Source organism: Etheostoma cragini, chromosome 10 (genome assembly GCF_013103735.1).
Source record: "Etheostoma cragini isolate CJK2018 chromosome 10, CSU_Ecrag_1.0, whole genome shotgun sequence".
NCBI lineage: Eukaryota > Metazoa > Chordata > Actinopteri > Perciformes > Percidae > Etheostoma > Etheostoma cragini.
In genome coordinates, this window is record NC_048416.1 from 12,754,229 (window position 1) to 12,769,768 (window position 15,540).

General features: G+C 42.2%; 1 protein-coding gene across 2 annotated transcripts in view; it reads left to right on the forward strand.

The window, feature by feature from the left end:
• nlgn3a (neuroligin 3a) overlaps nucleotides 1-13,562 on the forward strand; it is a 124,370-nt gene extending 110,808 nt beyond the window's left edge. For both annotated transcript variants that reach the window (XM_034882722.1, XM_034882721.1), the window contains one exon: nucleotides 8,225-13,562. In XM_034882722.1, the coding sequence (XP_034738613.1) occupies nucleotides 8,225-9,083 (859 nt within the window). In that variant the 3' untranslated portion in view covers nucleotides 9,084-13,562. The remainder of the gene's footprint in view (nucleotides 1-8,224) is intronic.
• Nucleotides 13,563-15,540: the final 1,978 nt, after the last annotated feature.

The following is a 15,540-nucleotide window of genomic DNA, read 5'->3' on the forward strand; positions in this document are numbered from 1 at the left end:
TGTGTGCTGTGCTATTTGTGCTTGGCTGCCTGTTTGGGTTGAGTATGTGTGCATGGCCGGCTGCTTTTCTGTATACTTCTGTGTGTGTATGTGTGTGTGTGTGTGTTTGCTGGAAATACTATCTATGCTCGATTACACAGAGGCCCAAAAGACACAGACTTATCAGGGAGACATATCAAACTTTTGCCCTCGGTAGTATCGATTACCTCGGCGTGGACCCAGTCGATCACCCGTGCTCTGCGTGACTCCAACTCCCCGCAATGCTCAATTTCACCCCCACCCGTCAAAAAGCATGGCCATTTTGTATGACCACTAGTAATCATTTCTAACAACTGAAATTTAATTTGGCAATCCCCATTACCAGAGAGGTATTGATCCCATCCTGAATGAGACACAGTCTGAAATCTTGTTCTGTTTTTTATCTGTCTCTAAATCATCTGCTGTCCAATCAGGTGGCATTTACATCTGGCTGAAAGGCTGAGCCACGTGCTGCCGCCTCGGTTAGATCCTTGAACCGCTAATGGCAGCCTAGTGCAGATGGACTGATGTCAGCTCCTCAAAGGAAGCTATAATGTCAATCAGTGATGCTCAGACTAAACAGCGGTCTCCTCTGCTTGGCAGCCATCTTGTGTCAACTAGACTTAAGAATATTATCCGCTCATGTAGGAAAAGCAAGTGTGTTTAATTTGAATGAAAAACGTTTGAAGCATCCAGGTAACAATGCACAGTGCTTATGTACTGAATCACTCTGAACTTGGATCTTGCAAAATCAGTGAAATTAATTCTAATGGAGGATGACAGCCTGACCATCTTACTCACAAACACACAAGAAGCCTCCCGTAATCCTCACCTGGCCTTCAACCTGACAAGCAGTAGAAGTCTAGAAACAAATTGCACTTTTACTCCTGACCCCATGTCAGTTTTGTAGATTGATTGATTGAAACTAAGAACAAACTGGTTTCAGATCCGTGCGTGCCATGTTACAGGTAGTATCCACCCTTTGGTGTGTCGCCTTGGAGTAACTCCAGACTGGGGGATTACCTGCGATTTGAAGTGCATTATCCTCATTTAAACCACACTAGGATATATAGATCTCTCCTACAACACCAGCTAACCCAATCTGGCTCTAGAGGACATCCTTTTAATTAAGACAGTTTCCCTTTGCCTTCGTGGCCAGTCCAAAAATCATCCTACCTACAATATATCTGTAAAGCAGCTCTCTCTCGCCTTCCAGATGTTCGTAATGAACTGACCCAGATTGCACTTCCTGCCCCCTCTCTAAATCTGCTGTAGACACATTTGTGACACAATGTTAAGACACTTGGGCTGCATGTCAACAGTGTGTATCATAGCAGCATTCCCCCCAAAGCTCTTCCTGTCCCTGGCTCACATGTGTCATCTTTACAGGGCAAAGCCCTGCCCATGCGCCTTTTTCTCTCATCAGTGTCAGTGAACCATAAAAGCATACAGAGAGTGCATGCTGTCAAATCTTCTTAGTGTGTGTGTGTGTGTGTGTGTGTGTGTGTGTGTGTGTGTTTGTGTGCAATTTACACTATGAGGCTGTTCTTTCCTGAGAGTTAGGGATGTTTCAGAAGCTGGGGATTTACTCAGCTCAGAATTATTTTCCTGGCTGCTACATTTGTTTTACTATTGACAGGCAAACATTGCTTGCGCTTTATCGCCACAACAACTCATTTTGAACATGTTTCCAAAAGTTTTGCATTACGTCCACATACTGTGAGTTTCACACCTTCTCGTACACAAATACAAGCACAGCAGCAACAAAAACACTGCCAGAGTGCATCAGAAAAGACAGAATGATGAAAAGCCACAGAAAAGATCAATCATTATGTATCATTAGTGCTATAAATACTTTGGTCCATCTTCCCACTACTTGCTTTTTTTTCCTGCTGGCTGGTGCTCATTTCCCCTGTTCCGTGTGCAAGCTGGGCCACATGCTGCGCAGGGTCTCGCTATGTAGATAAAGAGCACAGTGCTGTCATGTGTTGAATATTTTCCTCATTCTCCTCCACCCTCCTCTGTCTCTCATTAATCTACACAAAAAAAGAGAGTCTACTCATGTTTTACGTTCACAACATGAGCCAAAATATGCAGTATTGATTACTTTGTCTTCACTGACAACGGCTGTCGACCAAACAAATGTAGATAGAAGTAACTACAGTGTGTCTGTAGTGCATTTAAAGAGCCACCGCTTTGATTTACAACCCTGCTAGCTGATTTTTTTTTGTTTGTTCTCCTCCCACTTGTCAGTCAAACAGCCCTCCTTTGTAGGGTAAACAACATGTATACATCAACTGTTTCTCCCATCTGACCTCATTCCCGCATTCCTTCAGCCTTTTTGTTTTTACCCCAGCTGTCTAGTAGTTACATCACTCATCCTTGATTCCCGTCCATGTCCTTTTTCCGTATTATCCCTGTTCCCAGCTTCCTTCATTAGGGCCAACTCAACCTGTACCACGAGTCTGTGTATGCTCGGCATTGTGGAGCAGCCCAGCCCCACACAGCCACCTAGCTACTCCATTAAATAGGCACTCACTTGATAGGAGATTTGTAGCCAATATCCTGATTTGCATTAGAGAAGGTAAGGAAGTGGTGTGGCTTGTTAAGGAGCCTGGATGCAATTGATCGTTGTCCATGCTGTGTGCTGAATGTAATGAGAAGAGGGCGGCGGGAGAGGAGGAGAAAAGGAAGTAGATCTGCATGTGTACATCCATAAGTGGTTGTCAGTTTAAAATGGGTGTAAGCTAATAAAATTAAGTTGAATACTTACAAATATAGTAGTTTAAAAGTGTTAGAAATCAGCTGGGGAGAACAGGAATGTAAGGAAAGTGTTGGGGGAAGGAGAGGTGTTTTGTTTGTTGCCACTCGTCTAATCATACAAATCAATAGCATCCATAATAGGTAGTGGTCCGAGAGTTGTGACCTCCAACACTTCTGCACGCCCCAAAGTCACAGCGCCTCACCCTGCATCACTTAGCCTGCTGAACCCGAGGCTGCCATTAAATTTGAACCACACATCATTCAGCCCTCTGCCCCAGCGTGCAACCACATGAAGGGTAAAAGAGCACAGGCTGATAATTTGCCCGCTCAGTGCTGAAGTTGCCCCCTACACCGAGCGCGGGCAAAGTCTACACAGAGAATTGTATTTATAAAACATTTACACAGAACACAGAGAGAGGTGTTGGGAGCCTTCTGTTGGAGTTCAAAATTACAATTAGCTGCTTATTTGTGTTACCTGGTAAGTAGATAAATAACTGCAGGGTATGAATTTGTTACACAACCCTTACAACAATAACTCAAATCAAAATTCAAAAACAGCCTTCAACTCAGCATATTTTAGCAGCAGAATGAGCATCAGTGCCACTGAATTAATGCATGTTCCTTTTTTTATTTTATTTTGAGAAGCCATACTCTGAATTCAGAGACCCGAAGTGTAAAAAGTGAAAATAGATTCCTGTCTTCTGCCTTAGGGCGCCTAAACGTGTCTTTTCAGATTTGGTGATGGCTAGGTCTATGATCATTCAAGCGCTTCAAATTACATCAGGATGAAAAGGGGAAGGAGGTACATGGGAAATAAAAAAGAAAGAAAATGATATTCATTCTTCCCCCTTATCTGCCTTTTACATCAGTGTGTGCGGATAGGGCTAAGAATAGGTAATGAGCTCAGGCCCCCGTTCTGTAGGTAGAGCTGGGAGTCGTATCTGCCATCAAGGTGGCGCGGCATCTTATAGAAAAGCAGTTTAACACTTACAGCAGCCTTTTTTCCTTTCTTATATATACCTTCAGAGGCTCATCATCATAACTACACAGCATGTACTTCTTTGTGAAATGTGACATTTCTTATGTTCAAGTACTGCGCTTGTGGGGCCCTGGAGGTCATCACACCACAGTGTGTCACACACACACACACACACACACACACACACACACACACACACACACACACACACACACACATGCAGGTACACAAGCTGACAGACTGGAGATGAAGCACACACACCAACTCCCAGTCAATCAGGGATATGAACACATGGGAGCACTTAAACACGCATGGCAGGACAAGGTTAGCAGGGGTCGGCAGGTCATCTCGATGAGAGGAGGGTGAGGGGAGGGGGGGGGGCTGAGGAGGAGTGGTTTATAGTACTGCCGCCATATGAACACATCCGAGGAAATCTGAAAGGCCGTTAAAACGCCTGTTTTTATGGGTGTAATAATCCCTCTCCTCTGCCTGGGAGTCCAGCCACAGCTCCAATGACCATCCGGATTAAGTGGGAGGTCTGACAGGAGGCAGGCTATCAGCTAATGCAGGGGAGCTCTGAGAGCCCAACAGGACCACAAACATCACTTTATGCCAAGGCTGTTCATACAGGTCACAACGAGGTGTTTGCTATAAAGCTTAGCGCTTACTGCAAGCTCGAGAGGCGTTCAGCGTTTTATCCCCACACTGTAAGAATATTTAAATGTGAAATTATTTGATGGTTTGAGTGTCAGGTTAATTTTTAAACAGATGAACAGAGAAAGCAATACACAGTGTTTTTGTTTTTAAATGTACCTCAGGCTCCGACACACCTTTTTATTTCCGCTTGCTAGATGTGTACAGCTTAGGATAATGTTCAACAGTAAGTGTTTTCATGAACGGTTCTTTTTTTTTCTTTTTTTTATCTCAAACCAAAAACCAAACTGCGACTTCTAAAAGTCTTTGACCCATCAAATTCAGCACAGTTGATATGTTATCCCCAAGCTTCTCTTTCCAGCCTATATAAAGGAACATTCTGGGTTGATTTTAACATCTAGCTCTGATGTTTGTCGTCATGTAGTGCTGTCATTAGCAAGAAAAACGAAAATAATCAGTGATTACACCGAGACTACACCGAGATATGCTGCTGCTAGCTTTTGCAGCCAAGGCAGCTGAAACAAGGCAGGTTTTAAGGGTTGTAGTTTGTAGACGATCCATAACCACTTGTCTTGCCATTTCAGCACCAAAACTAAACAGAGCTGAATTAGAACAACTTTAAAGCATTTATTCACATCTACTGCAGCCATATTCACTGTGTTCACTCTGAAGGAATCAGTTCACTTGTAATGACATCTTAAACATGTTAATAGGCTAAAAGCATGTTTAAAACCTGCCCCATTTCAACCGCCTCGGTGCAAAAGCTAGCAGTAGCAGAACTTGATGTAGGCAGCACCAATTATTATTCATTTTACCGGAATTCTCCTATAATTCTATTTTGTTCCATCTGTATCTCTTCAGCATTCCGCTGCTGCTAGTCTTCGGCTGATGTCATATTCATTACATCGTTTTAAAGTTAAAAAAAACAAAACAAAAAAAAGCATGGAACTTACTGCACAGTTCGGATAAAACAACTTCAAACCTTTTTATTTTTGTATTATCAACAAAGGGTGAACACAATATTATCTTGTGGAGCTTATTATTTTTTGTGTCACTTTATGACTGCTTTTTTTGTGAATTAGGGAAAACAAAATAAGACCTATAAAAGATATCTTAAGATTTTCAACCAAAAGGTTTATATCATCAGCTTTGCTCTGCTGGCAGTATTAGGACTGTGGTACTGGATTATATTGTACAGGTGTTACGACCAACTTAAATGTGCCACACAGAATTCGGACACCTCAAAACAAATGTCAGCAATGATTACAGCACTATTTTACCATGTTGAGATGGAAATCATAGCACAGCACTGAGGAAACATCACACAGTGGATCTGGCTACATTGCATCACACAGCGCCGAGTAAGCTTTGGTACAAATAGAGCAGAGTAACCTAGTAGTCCTCACCACATTGAGAAGCAGAGATGGAGCTCAGCTCACTCCCTCTGACTCTACAGCTCAGGGCAGGACATCAAAGCCAGCATGCAGCCCAAAGTTGAGCTGCACTGGTAGAAATTGTTCAAAGGAATGTAGCCTATTTACTATTGACTTTGCAACAATTACCCAAGCATATGTGTGTGTAATTAGATAAGGCAGCCAGTTGTTCTCTAATGCGGCAAATCAAATTAACTAAAGATGCCACATTGATTTCTTTGTGTTCCCTAAATTATTCATCTTCACTTGCACTGAACCGTCCAGCCAGCCACCAAAGAGCTTTTCTTACTCCTCCACACCACTGCTCCCTTGCTCTCTGCTCACACCGATTGTAATGTGAAAAAAATATCCAAGTAAATGTTCAATAATTTTGCCGTAACAATTCAGCAACTCGTTCTCCCTTCTTTTCCCCTGAAAAAGAGAGCATTTGAAGTGTTATGGGAATGCAACAGAATTCCCATTAACGAGATGGCTCTAACCTCCATCATTGTTGTCATGTGCGTGTATGTGTGTGAGAAAGAGAGGGGGAGAAAATTTGCATTCATGTGTGCGACAGCATGCGCAAGACTACTGTGGAAATTCATGAAAGCATGCAGGCTGCAGACAACCACATCTCAGGCTGCTTCATTGACGTCCTGTTCTCTGGCATGTTGCACACGGGGAGATCAATACGACCTTACCTCCACCACCCACTCCTTTGAAACTTAATTACTGATATTCCGCTACAAAGTCATCATAGTCTGGCTGTCAATATTCATTGGGGATCATTACAGGCCTCATAAAAGAGGTTATTTACAGGCTGCTCTGCTGACACCAGCCCAGGTCCAGGCCATCTCAATTTGCTTTCACCCCCCCTCTCTCTCTCTCTCTTGCTCGCTCTCTCTCTCTCTCACCTCTCCCAGAAGCACTGACCTGAAAAAGAAAAATTGACAGCAGAGAAACCAACAGGGGAGAGGATGCAGGGTGAATTCTTCTGGCATGGCTTTTAATTCTCTTGGCTGTGTTTGGAGGTTTTTCAGCCCATGCCAAAAAAACACTGTAGACGCCACATCCCTTAATCCCGAACTAAATTGAACTTTTGCTTGCCACTGACATCGCAATCAGAGGGAGATTTCATGACATTTAGAGAAATGTCGTGCAGATCCTTGCTTCCTTTCAACAACACACTTTTTTGTTACTTCTCTGTTCCAACATCAATGATTGTGTTTTCAAGGCCGCAGCGCTATTCTTCAGGTTCTTTCACAAAAAAAGTAATTTCATCAGTACCAAAAGCAATAGCAATGGGCAGCAGAACTCCCACTCAAGACTTTGTATGGCAACAAGGCAACATGGAGCTGCGTGATTGTGGGAGATTGCTATATGTTAATTCATTCAATAAATCAATAGCTTCACTGTAATTGAAATGGTTGGTCATCCGGTTGTTGAGGCAACGTGTCAAAAAACTGAAAAGTGGAACAGTAACCTCTGTAGATCAATAGAGGTACTGCACCCAGAAAATCTTGCTTTCTCTCTCTCTCTCTCTCTCTCTCTCTCTGTCTCTCTTTCTCTCTCTCAGTCTAACATACTCTCACGCATTCCTTTTGTCTCTCACTTTCAGTCTTACACACATACACACACACACACACGCACACGCACTAACATCCTTATATCCAAGCACACAAATGCGCCTCTGCAGTTCCCTCTTAGTGTCTTGATTAATATGGTCCACTTTACATCAGTACACTGGATGCCAATGCACACTGTGCTGCCTTCCCCGAGCAATTAGCAGAGGGGCTTCACCAGGGTTGGATTATCAACAACAAGATGCCTCCTGACGCGAGCCCTAAAGCCTGCTGACTTATTCATATGTGTTTACTTTAAAAGCCTCTGGCCTGGTTTTTGTGGGTGGGCTGCATCAGAACTGAATTAAGAACAACATCTGGGCTGAGAGAGGATAGGAGAGATAAGACAGACAGAGAAGGGCTGAAAGACGAGACGGAAGGGGTCGTGCTGCATGGAGACCTCGTGGTAAAAAGGAAAATGGATAGGGAAATTAAATTGATAGTTGAAATTTGGGTCAGTTGATGCTGCAACATAAAGTGTAATACATACAGTACCACACCATACACACCTTGATCGATTATAAACTGAATCATGTTAGCGGCTGTTGTAGGGTTGTGCTTTCGCTGTAGTGGGTTTCACCAAGCAAGATCAATAAGTTCTCCACTGGTGGCTGAACCCCTTTTCACACCAACATACAAGCTGTGACGAATACTGTTTTGTTTTCCTTGTAGTATTTTTATCTCCTTCATGTATCCACATGAATGTAGGAGCATGAATAAATAAATGTACCTAAATGTAGAATTTCATGACACATCTGTCTGTTCTCTTTCTGTAGGGATCCCAACAAACCAGTTCCTCAAGACACCAAGTTCATCCACACCAAGGCCAACCGCTTTGAAGAGGTGGCCTGGTCCAAGTACAACCCCCAGGACCAGCTCTACCTGCATATTGGCCTGAAGCCACGCGTGCGCGACCACTACCGCGCTACCAAAGTGGCCTTCTGGAAACACCTAGTGCCCCACTTGTACAACCTCCACGACATGTTCCACTACACCTCCACCACCACCAAAGTGCCCCCACCAGAAACCACCCAGAACACCTTGTCCACCAAGAGGCCCAACGGGAAAACGTCCTGGCCGTTCAACACCAAGCGTCCTCCCATGTCCCCGGCCTACAACAACGAGGACAAAGACACTTGGAATGACGATGAGGAGACCGGGCCTCTAGTGGTGGAGAACCCACGGGATTACTCCACAGAGCTCAGCGTAACTATTGCTGTGGGAGCTTCGCTGCTGTTCCTCAATGTGCTGGCTTTCGCGGCCCTCTACTACCGCAAGGACAAGCGGCGGCAGGATTCCGGCCACGGGCAGCCCAGCCCGCAACGCCAGACCACCTCCAACGACATCGGCCACCACGCGCCCGAGGAGGAGATCATGTCGCTGCAGATGAACCAGACGCACCATGAGTGCGAGGCGGGGAACAGCAATGAGGGGGCAATACGCTTGGCTTCGCTGCCCGACTACACGCTCACTCTGCGGCGCTCTCCGGACGACATTCCTCTTATGACCCCCAACACCATCACCATGATCCCCAATTCCCTGGTGGGCATGCCCAACCTGCACCCCTACAACACCTTCACAACCGGCTTCAACTCCACAGGCCTGCCGCACTCCCACTCAACCACCCGCGTATAGCTTTAAGAAGGCCAGGGGCAGCAGGCGCAGGCGGGGGAGGAGGCGGCGGTGGTGGAAGAGGGGCAGGAGGATGAACGACAGAGGAGAGGATTGTGTTTTATAAATATCACTGGGAGGGGTTGGGCTGCGATGGGGAGGGGGAAGGGCATGAGTCGGATTAAAACGTGAAGAGATTTAACTAGACTTTTACTACGAGGAGAGTTGCTGAGAGCTCTCTATGGATGTCAAGTTGTGCAGAGCTGCCAAAATCAAACTGCTTCCCTTCTCCTGATCCGGGGAGGGGTCTTTCTGCAGTGTTTTTTTCTAAAATAATCATTTTAAAAGCCTTTTTAAGCAGACTAAGGAGATATCAACACTTATCTTGAATTCATAACAAAAACAAAGAGAAGTGCTTTTTATTATTTCCCATCCCTACTTCCTGCGGGAGACAAATTTCGAACAATGGCCTCTACGTCAATATTCGCAAAATGTTTTTAATTGCTTCTTTGTTTTGTTTTACGTTTCAATGCCTTACAAAGCTTGTTCTTTTTTGTCATTATTTCTATTCCCTGAGACAATTCCAAGTGGAGTGTGTTACAAGCCGATGAGACTCAAAGATGAGAGACTGAATCGAGGATGGGAACCTAGAGGATATGCAGATGTAGAGATTTAAACCCATTTTGGGCAACTCTTTTTTTTTTTCTTCTTCTGTTGCGTACCAACACAACAGCCACACAAATGGTGTTATCTTTTTTATCTCGTATAGAAATTATTTGTCTGGGAAAAGCTCCTGTCGGGAGATGAGAAGGCGGAGATGAATACTATGTTACTGTGATTGTTTTGCTAAGAAAAAAAGTGCATCTTTTACAGCCAATTTATCTGTTAAGCTATCTGATATTATCTCCACAAAGTGTGCACGTACACATGCTGCTTAGAGCATCAGTGTGTTTGTGTGCATGTGAAAATGATTTCTCGTTCCTTGCGCGGAAGCGCGGTTAAGGGGATGAGATAAAGGAAGAGACACATTGTCGGAACTTGCAAAAGCAAGAGTGGCGAGTGAGTGGGTCTGGATGTGCGACTGCGTTTCAGAGCGTGTGTGTGGGTATGTGGGTGTGTGCGTGTGTGTGTGTGTGTGTGTCCGTGCACCTGTTTTTTGTTTGTAGGTTGTATAATGTGTTTTTTTCGGGGTGGGGGTGCTGGGGGGAGGGGGGCTGAGTACTTTCTCATGTTGTTGATTTTGGTTCACCGCCAGTAGTGTTTCTGCTGCGTCTCTGGGTGTCTGTCTTTGCGAAATAGCACTTTTGTTATTTTCAAAGTTATATATGTCTAATTTTGCTTAAAGATTACAAAATAAATCTATTATTTTACGTGTAAGAGAAAAAAATAGCTAAAGATTCAACTGAACTAACTGACATGATTTCATTGACTTTGTAAGAGTTCCTCTTAAAAAGCAGACAGTGGCCTGTTTGCACTGAATAAACCTACATCAGTGCACACTTGTATTTCTTTGAATATATATATATAAATATGGGCATACATACATATATGTATAGGGCTTCTATGGAGATACCACTTTCACTTGCAAAACAATTTAAACACTGCAATGCACCAACACAAATATTTTCAATGTATTGTTAACATTTGAAATATCCTAAGCCAAGACTTCTCTAGGTGTCTTTCTAAGAGCTCTATATGTATATTTATGTATAAAATATTTAATATTTATTTATGTATACCAGATGCATACATGCTGATTGTGCCATGTGCCAAATTAAAACTGTAAAAAATGAAGAATATAAAGTTTGACAAAACTTTTTTTCTCTCTTGATCAAAGTTCTTTACCCCCCTTTTATGACTTTATTATTTCCCTTTTGAATGAGTTAAAAAAGAAACATTCTTGCAGCAAGTGCAAGTCTCCCCCCCAGGACTTCCTCTCTACCTCCCTCTTCCTTTCTCACCTCCTCCCTCTCTCCCTTTCTCCCTCTGAAACCTTTGAGAAAAACAGGCTAACTGCTTGGGGCCTATCTGCGTGCATAACTCCACATTTTACTGTAATTCATGCAAAGTAGTGCTTCAGCAATGGGAGATTGTGAAGAGATTGCCTTGATGTACTCGCATTGCATCTTATTATATGTTATTCTCTGGGAGAAAACTGGAGTTATTGATTCTGCAAGTAAAACTGACAATTTTCAATAAGTATCTCGTCATAGCACAGATTGTCTCCAGCGCTACAGCAAAGTGCAGGAATGGGACCTGACCAGTGATCCTAGATCAGTGTTGCAATTCTTAAATACTTTACGCACATACAGCTCAACATGTTTATGAAGTATTCCATAATAACTTCCTCTGGTATTTTATGATTGGAGACGCAGCAGAGCGAGAAGCCTGGTCTGGTCAGCTCATCACCGATCCTGCCAGTAGCAGAAAGAGTTGTTTGAAGGAAATTGCTTTGAGACTGATCTATATGAGTCATCTTGTTTTTGCTCATCCTGCCTTATATGGGGTTCACAACCTAATCAGCCACCGTCTTCAACTTAGCTGCAGCCAAAAAGAAAGAAACAGGACGTTTGTATTCACCTTGAGCTGTCTCACACATACAGAAACATTTAATAACGGCTCTGTGCTTGTGCTTTTGTAAGGAGCAGGTTGTGCAAATAGCCTAACTTGTTTCTGTAGCAAGAATATCAACGATACCTTGTTTTCTGGAATAAAATTAGCAAACATTATGGCAATGATGGCATATTGGTGAAGAAAAATATTTCTTAATATTCCTCACTGCCAAATGGATGTGAACTTTTGAAATATTTGAATATGAGACTTTGTTCTCCTATATTACTTTGCAAAACTTTTTTTTTTTTTTAACTCCACTAACCATGCAGAAAGTTTTAGGTTTACTTGTCAAGGCTTTAAGAAATTGAGTTATTTTTTGGCAGCCATGCCAATACAATGAAAGCTGATGGAATTTCATTTCTGGTGCATACAGCTTTGAAATATGACATTTAAACGAAAAAAAAAAAAAGTGACCTCTATTTTCAGAAAAAAACTGTCCTTTCTTAAAGACATTTTTCTAACAGTTGGAACTATTTCTTGATAGAAAGTAGTTTTAATAAAAACTGTTAAGTGTTGGTTGACTGTTGACTGACTGCTGACAGTGAGTCTGCGTAATATTCAGAGTAATAGAGACAAGTTGCTTTTGAATTCTTAAAAGCTACTACAATCAATATTTTTATACTAACATTAGTTAAAATTACTTGTTTCTAAAAGGAAAAACCCACAGATAGTTATTGCTGACTCTGCAGTTCCCCTTGGTTCTACATAGAATTTTAGCATTTGCTTTTATTAGCACATTGTTTTGGTTAATGGCTCGCAACTTAACATCTACCTTTTGGTTCTTTTCCCTGCTCTCATATTGTCATTTACTTACACAACCAGGGGTGTAGGACTAAATTCTGGGCCCTGTAGAAAAGCATTTTCTATGGGCCCCTCCCCGTATCTGCAGCTAATCATTCTAGCATCTTTTTGCTGGGTACTCAGTCCGCTTTCTTCCCCTGTGTCCGACGCCCCTGTACGCAACCACCGTACGCTACCAGCCCAACATCAAACAGCGGTCAGATAAAATTAGCAGCCAGCGGGTTATTGCACAAAAGCAGAATTTATAAATCCAGGATGACTGATAAAGCGAGGCTTGACAATTCTAATCTGTGCGTCCTGGCTTGGTGTGTTTCACAAAGGCCGAGCCAAGCTGAGGAGGAGCAACTAGGTCAAACCAGGCTGAAGTAATTCGTACTGATGCGTGTTCACAGCTTGCCTTAACTGTCCACCAGGTTGATAACAGATTTACTGATGCTAAAATAATAAATAGTATAATGCAGTGTGCATACTTTATTCAGAATGAGCAGCAGCTTCTCATGGGAGTGTGATAACTTGAAACACGTTATTTGTGAAAAAGAAACACGACCGCTCTATTGAAACAGCGAGAGAAAGCGTGGCAGATGATCGCAGACTGCCTGAATGCGTAAGTAGCCTAAAAATATACATTTACTGATCACTGTTCTGGATTGAAACCGGAGTTAGGCTATTTGCACAAACAAACAGTTGTACTCTTTGCCCTTAAAAGTGAGCAGAAGACTAATGTTTTGCAGGAAATTTACCATGAAGATCAATTACATAAGCATGTGATGCGTAAATACCTCTCTCTCACTCTGTCTCTCCCTATCTCTCATATGGGCTAAAGTATGCTGTAAACTACCTAAGTAACATTAACCCGCTTTGCAGGCAAAGTTTACAGCAGTTCCTTTGTGGAAATAATTAGCTTAACTTCTTGTATTGTTTCATTTAAGAGCAGTAGTTCGTAAATGTATATTTTTAGATATCATTCAGTCGGTCCGCTATAATCTGCCATGCTTTTTGTCAGTGTTTTTCTTTTACAGAGGCAGAGTTTCCTTCTTTACATAATAGTATAATGCTTTGCTTCCTTGTATGCCTACATAGGGACATACAGTACAAAAGACACTAAAGAAATTAGACTCTGAAATCTAGAAACTATAAAGATAATTAAGTGATGAATATCACCGTAAACAATAACTGTAACACAGTGTCCTCATCAGTTATTTCCCCCCAGAAAAATACAAGTTCAAAACCATTGAGATGTCCCCTCCCTGTTGTCACAGTAGCCTCAACTATATAGTTACTGGTCCAGTGTGACCTAAGACTTTAATTAAGGAGGATTGTACAGGATATAGGTATTTATAATTATTTAATCCTCCCCAACTTCAGTTCCCTGGAGAGAACACACATTGTGAGCTAAGAAAGCCAAATTACATAGATGCACATCGAAGAGGAACATAGATGATCCTTTGTTAAAGAATACAAAAAAAATCATACTAAAATGATTAAAGGTATATTGGTCTCTGACCAGTCTGCCGTTTTTAGAACAACTAACACATGTATAGGATATATTATTCTTCATTGCTGACTTCTTTTTAAAACACATTTGCAACTGTATCAGCCTTTTCTAATTATCTCAACAGCTGCCATAATACATTCACCAAACTTGTAACAATGTGAACATCAGTTTTCATACAGTAACATAACAGCAACAATGACCATCACATGAATAATTATAAAAATATTGGTCAACTTTAAACAATAACAGTGCTTAACTGAACAGCAATGTGCACCTGTTTTTTTTAATGCAGGCCAATAATTATAAGGTCAAAACCACTGCTGAGTGAACAGAAAAAGCCCCAGGATTAATAAATCCTTAGGTGCCTCTGCTTTTTTCAAGTCAAGGCTAAATTCATCCAGGATAATTGAAATATCCTGGCTTAATCCTTTATCCTGGTTTACTGCAATACCCCTCTGGTGGTGAACACAACATTTAGCAGCTACCCTAAGAAAGAAGATGTATACTTCCCTCAGGAGTTGATGCAGAGCATAATATAGCTAAAATGAGAGTGAAATTGGTTTACATGCATCAGCTAGCCAAAAACATGCATCCAAATAAATGTTGCTCCTGAATGTGTAAATAAGAAACTGTTTGCTAACAAGTTCACCGTATCAACGTAGTGTTATGTGGCCAAAAAGAAGATTAAATATAATACAACTTTTAATTTTGTTAGCACCAAAAACATTTCAACCACCATTCCATTTATTATTGATGCATTCTTTATCCTAAGCAAAGTCCATTTTCTGACGAAAGCCATAAGATGCTGCGTAAATCTGCTGAGTAATATTGTTCAAAATATGTTTTTGTCTGTTTGTTCTTGCTATTAGATGACCTGTACCTTTAAAGGCAAAATATGTTTTAAAGTAGTCCTCTCGTCTGATCTGTCTGCAGTGGTGGGAGGTCAGTTCCCATTGGCTCCAACATAGACACATACAGTGGCACAGGGCTAAAATTGAGTTGAGAGTGAAGTATCAAAGGGAAGAAATGTCATGGGAGGGTAAGTTGTTTTTATGCCATGTAATTTTCCCATATGCTGTTAAAGTAGAGCAGATGTCACTGTGTATTGGCAGGGGAAGACCTGGTGGCCTCCGGGACACAGTTTGGGATACATGGCTCTGTGAAGAGACACATATTTAAGTGTCGGACCACAGAGGAAGACCATTGAAAGTGCAGTGTGAACAAATTAGGTCAAACTCCTTCAGTAATCAGACACCTGAAGGCTGAATGGAATTAGCCCAAACTTCCTGTGACAAGAATCACTGCAAGTAGAAAAATGGGACAGTTATGAGCGAGACACTTCCACAGTGGAGATTTGTTTGCAGTTCAGTGAGTGTGTTTTGAAAGTGACAACATTCTAGGGTTGGCTGGAATACCCCGATGGGGTTTGTGACTGCCTCGACAGCAGGGAAGACAAACCCAGCCTCGGAAATGGATGTGCCAAATTACACAGTGCCACCCGCTGGGAGAGAGCGGCAGGTGTGTGTGTGTGTGTGTGTGTGTGTGTGTGTGTGTGTGTGTGTGTGTGTGTGT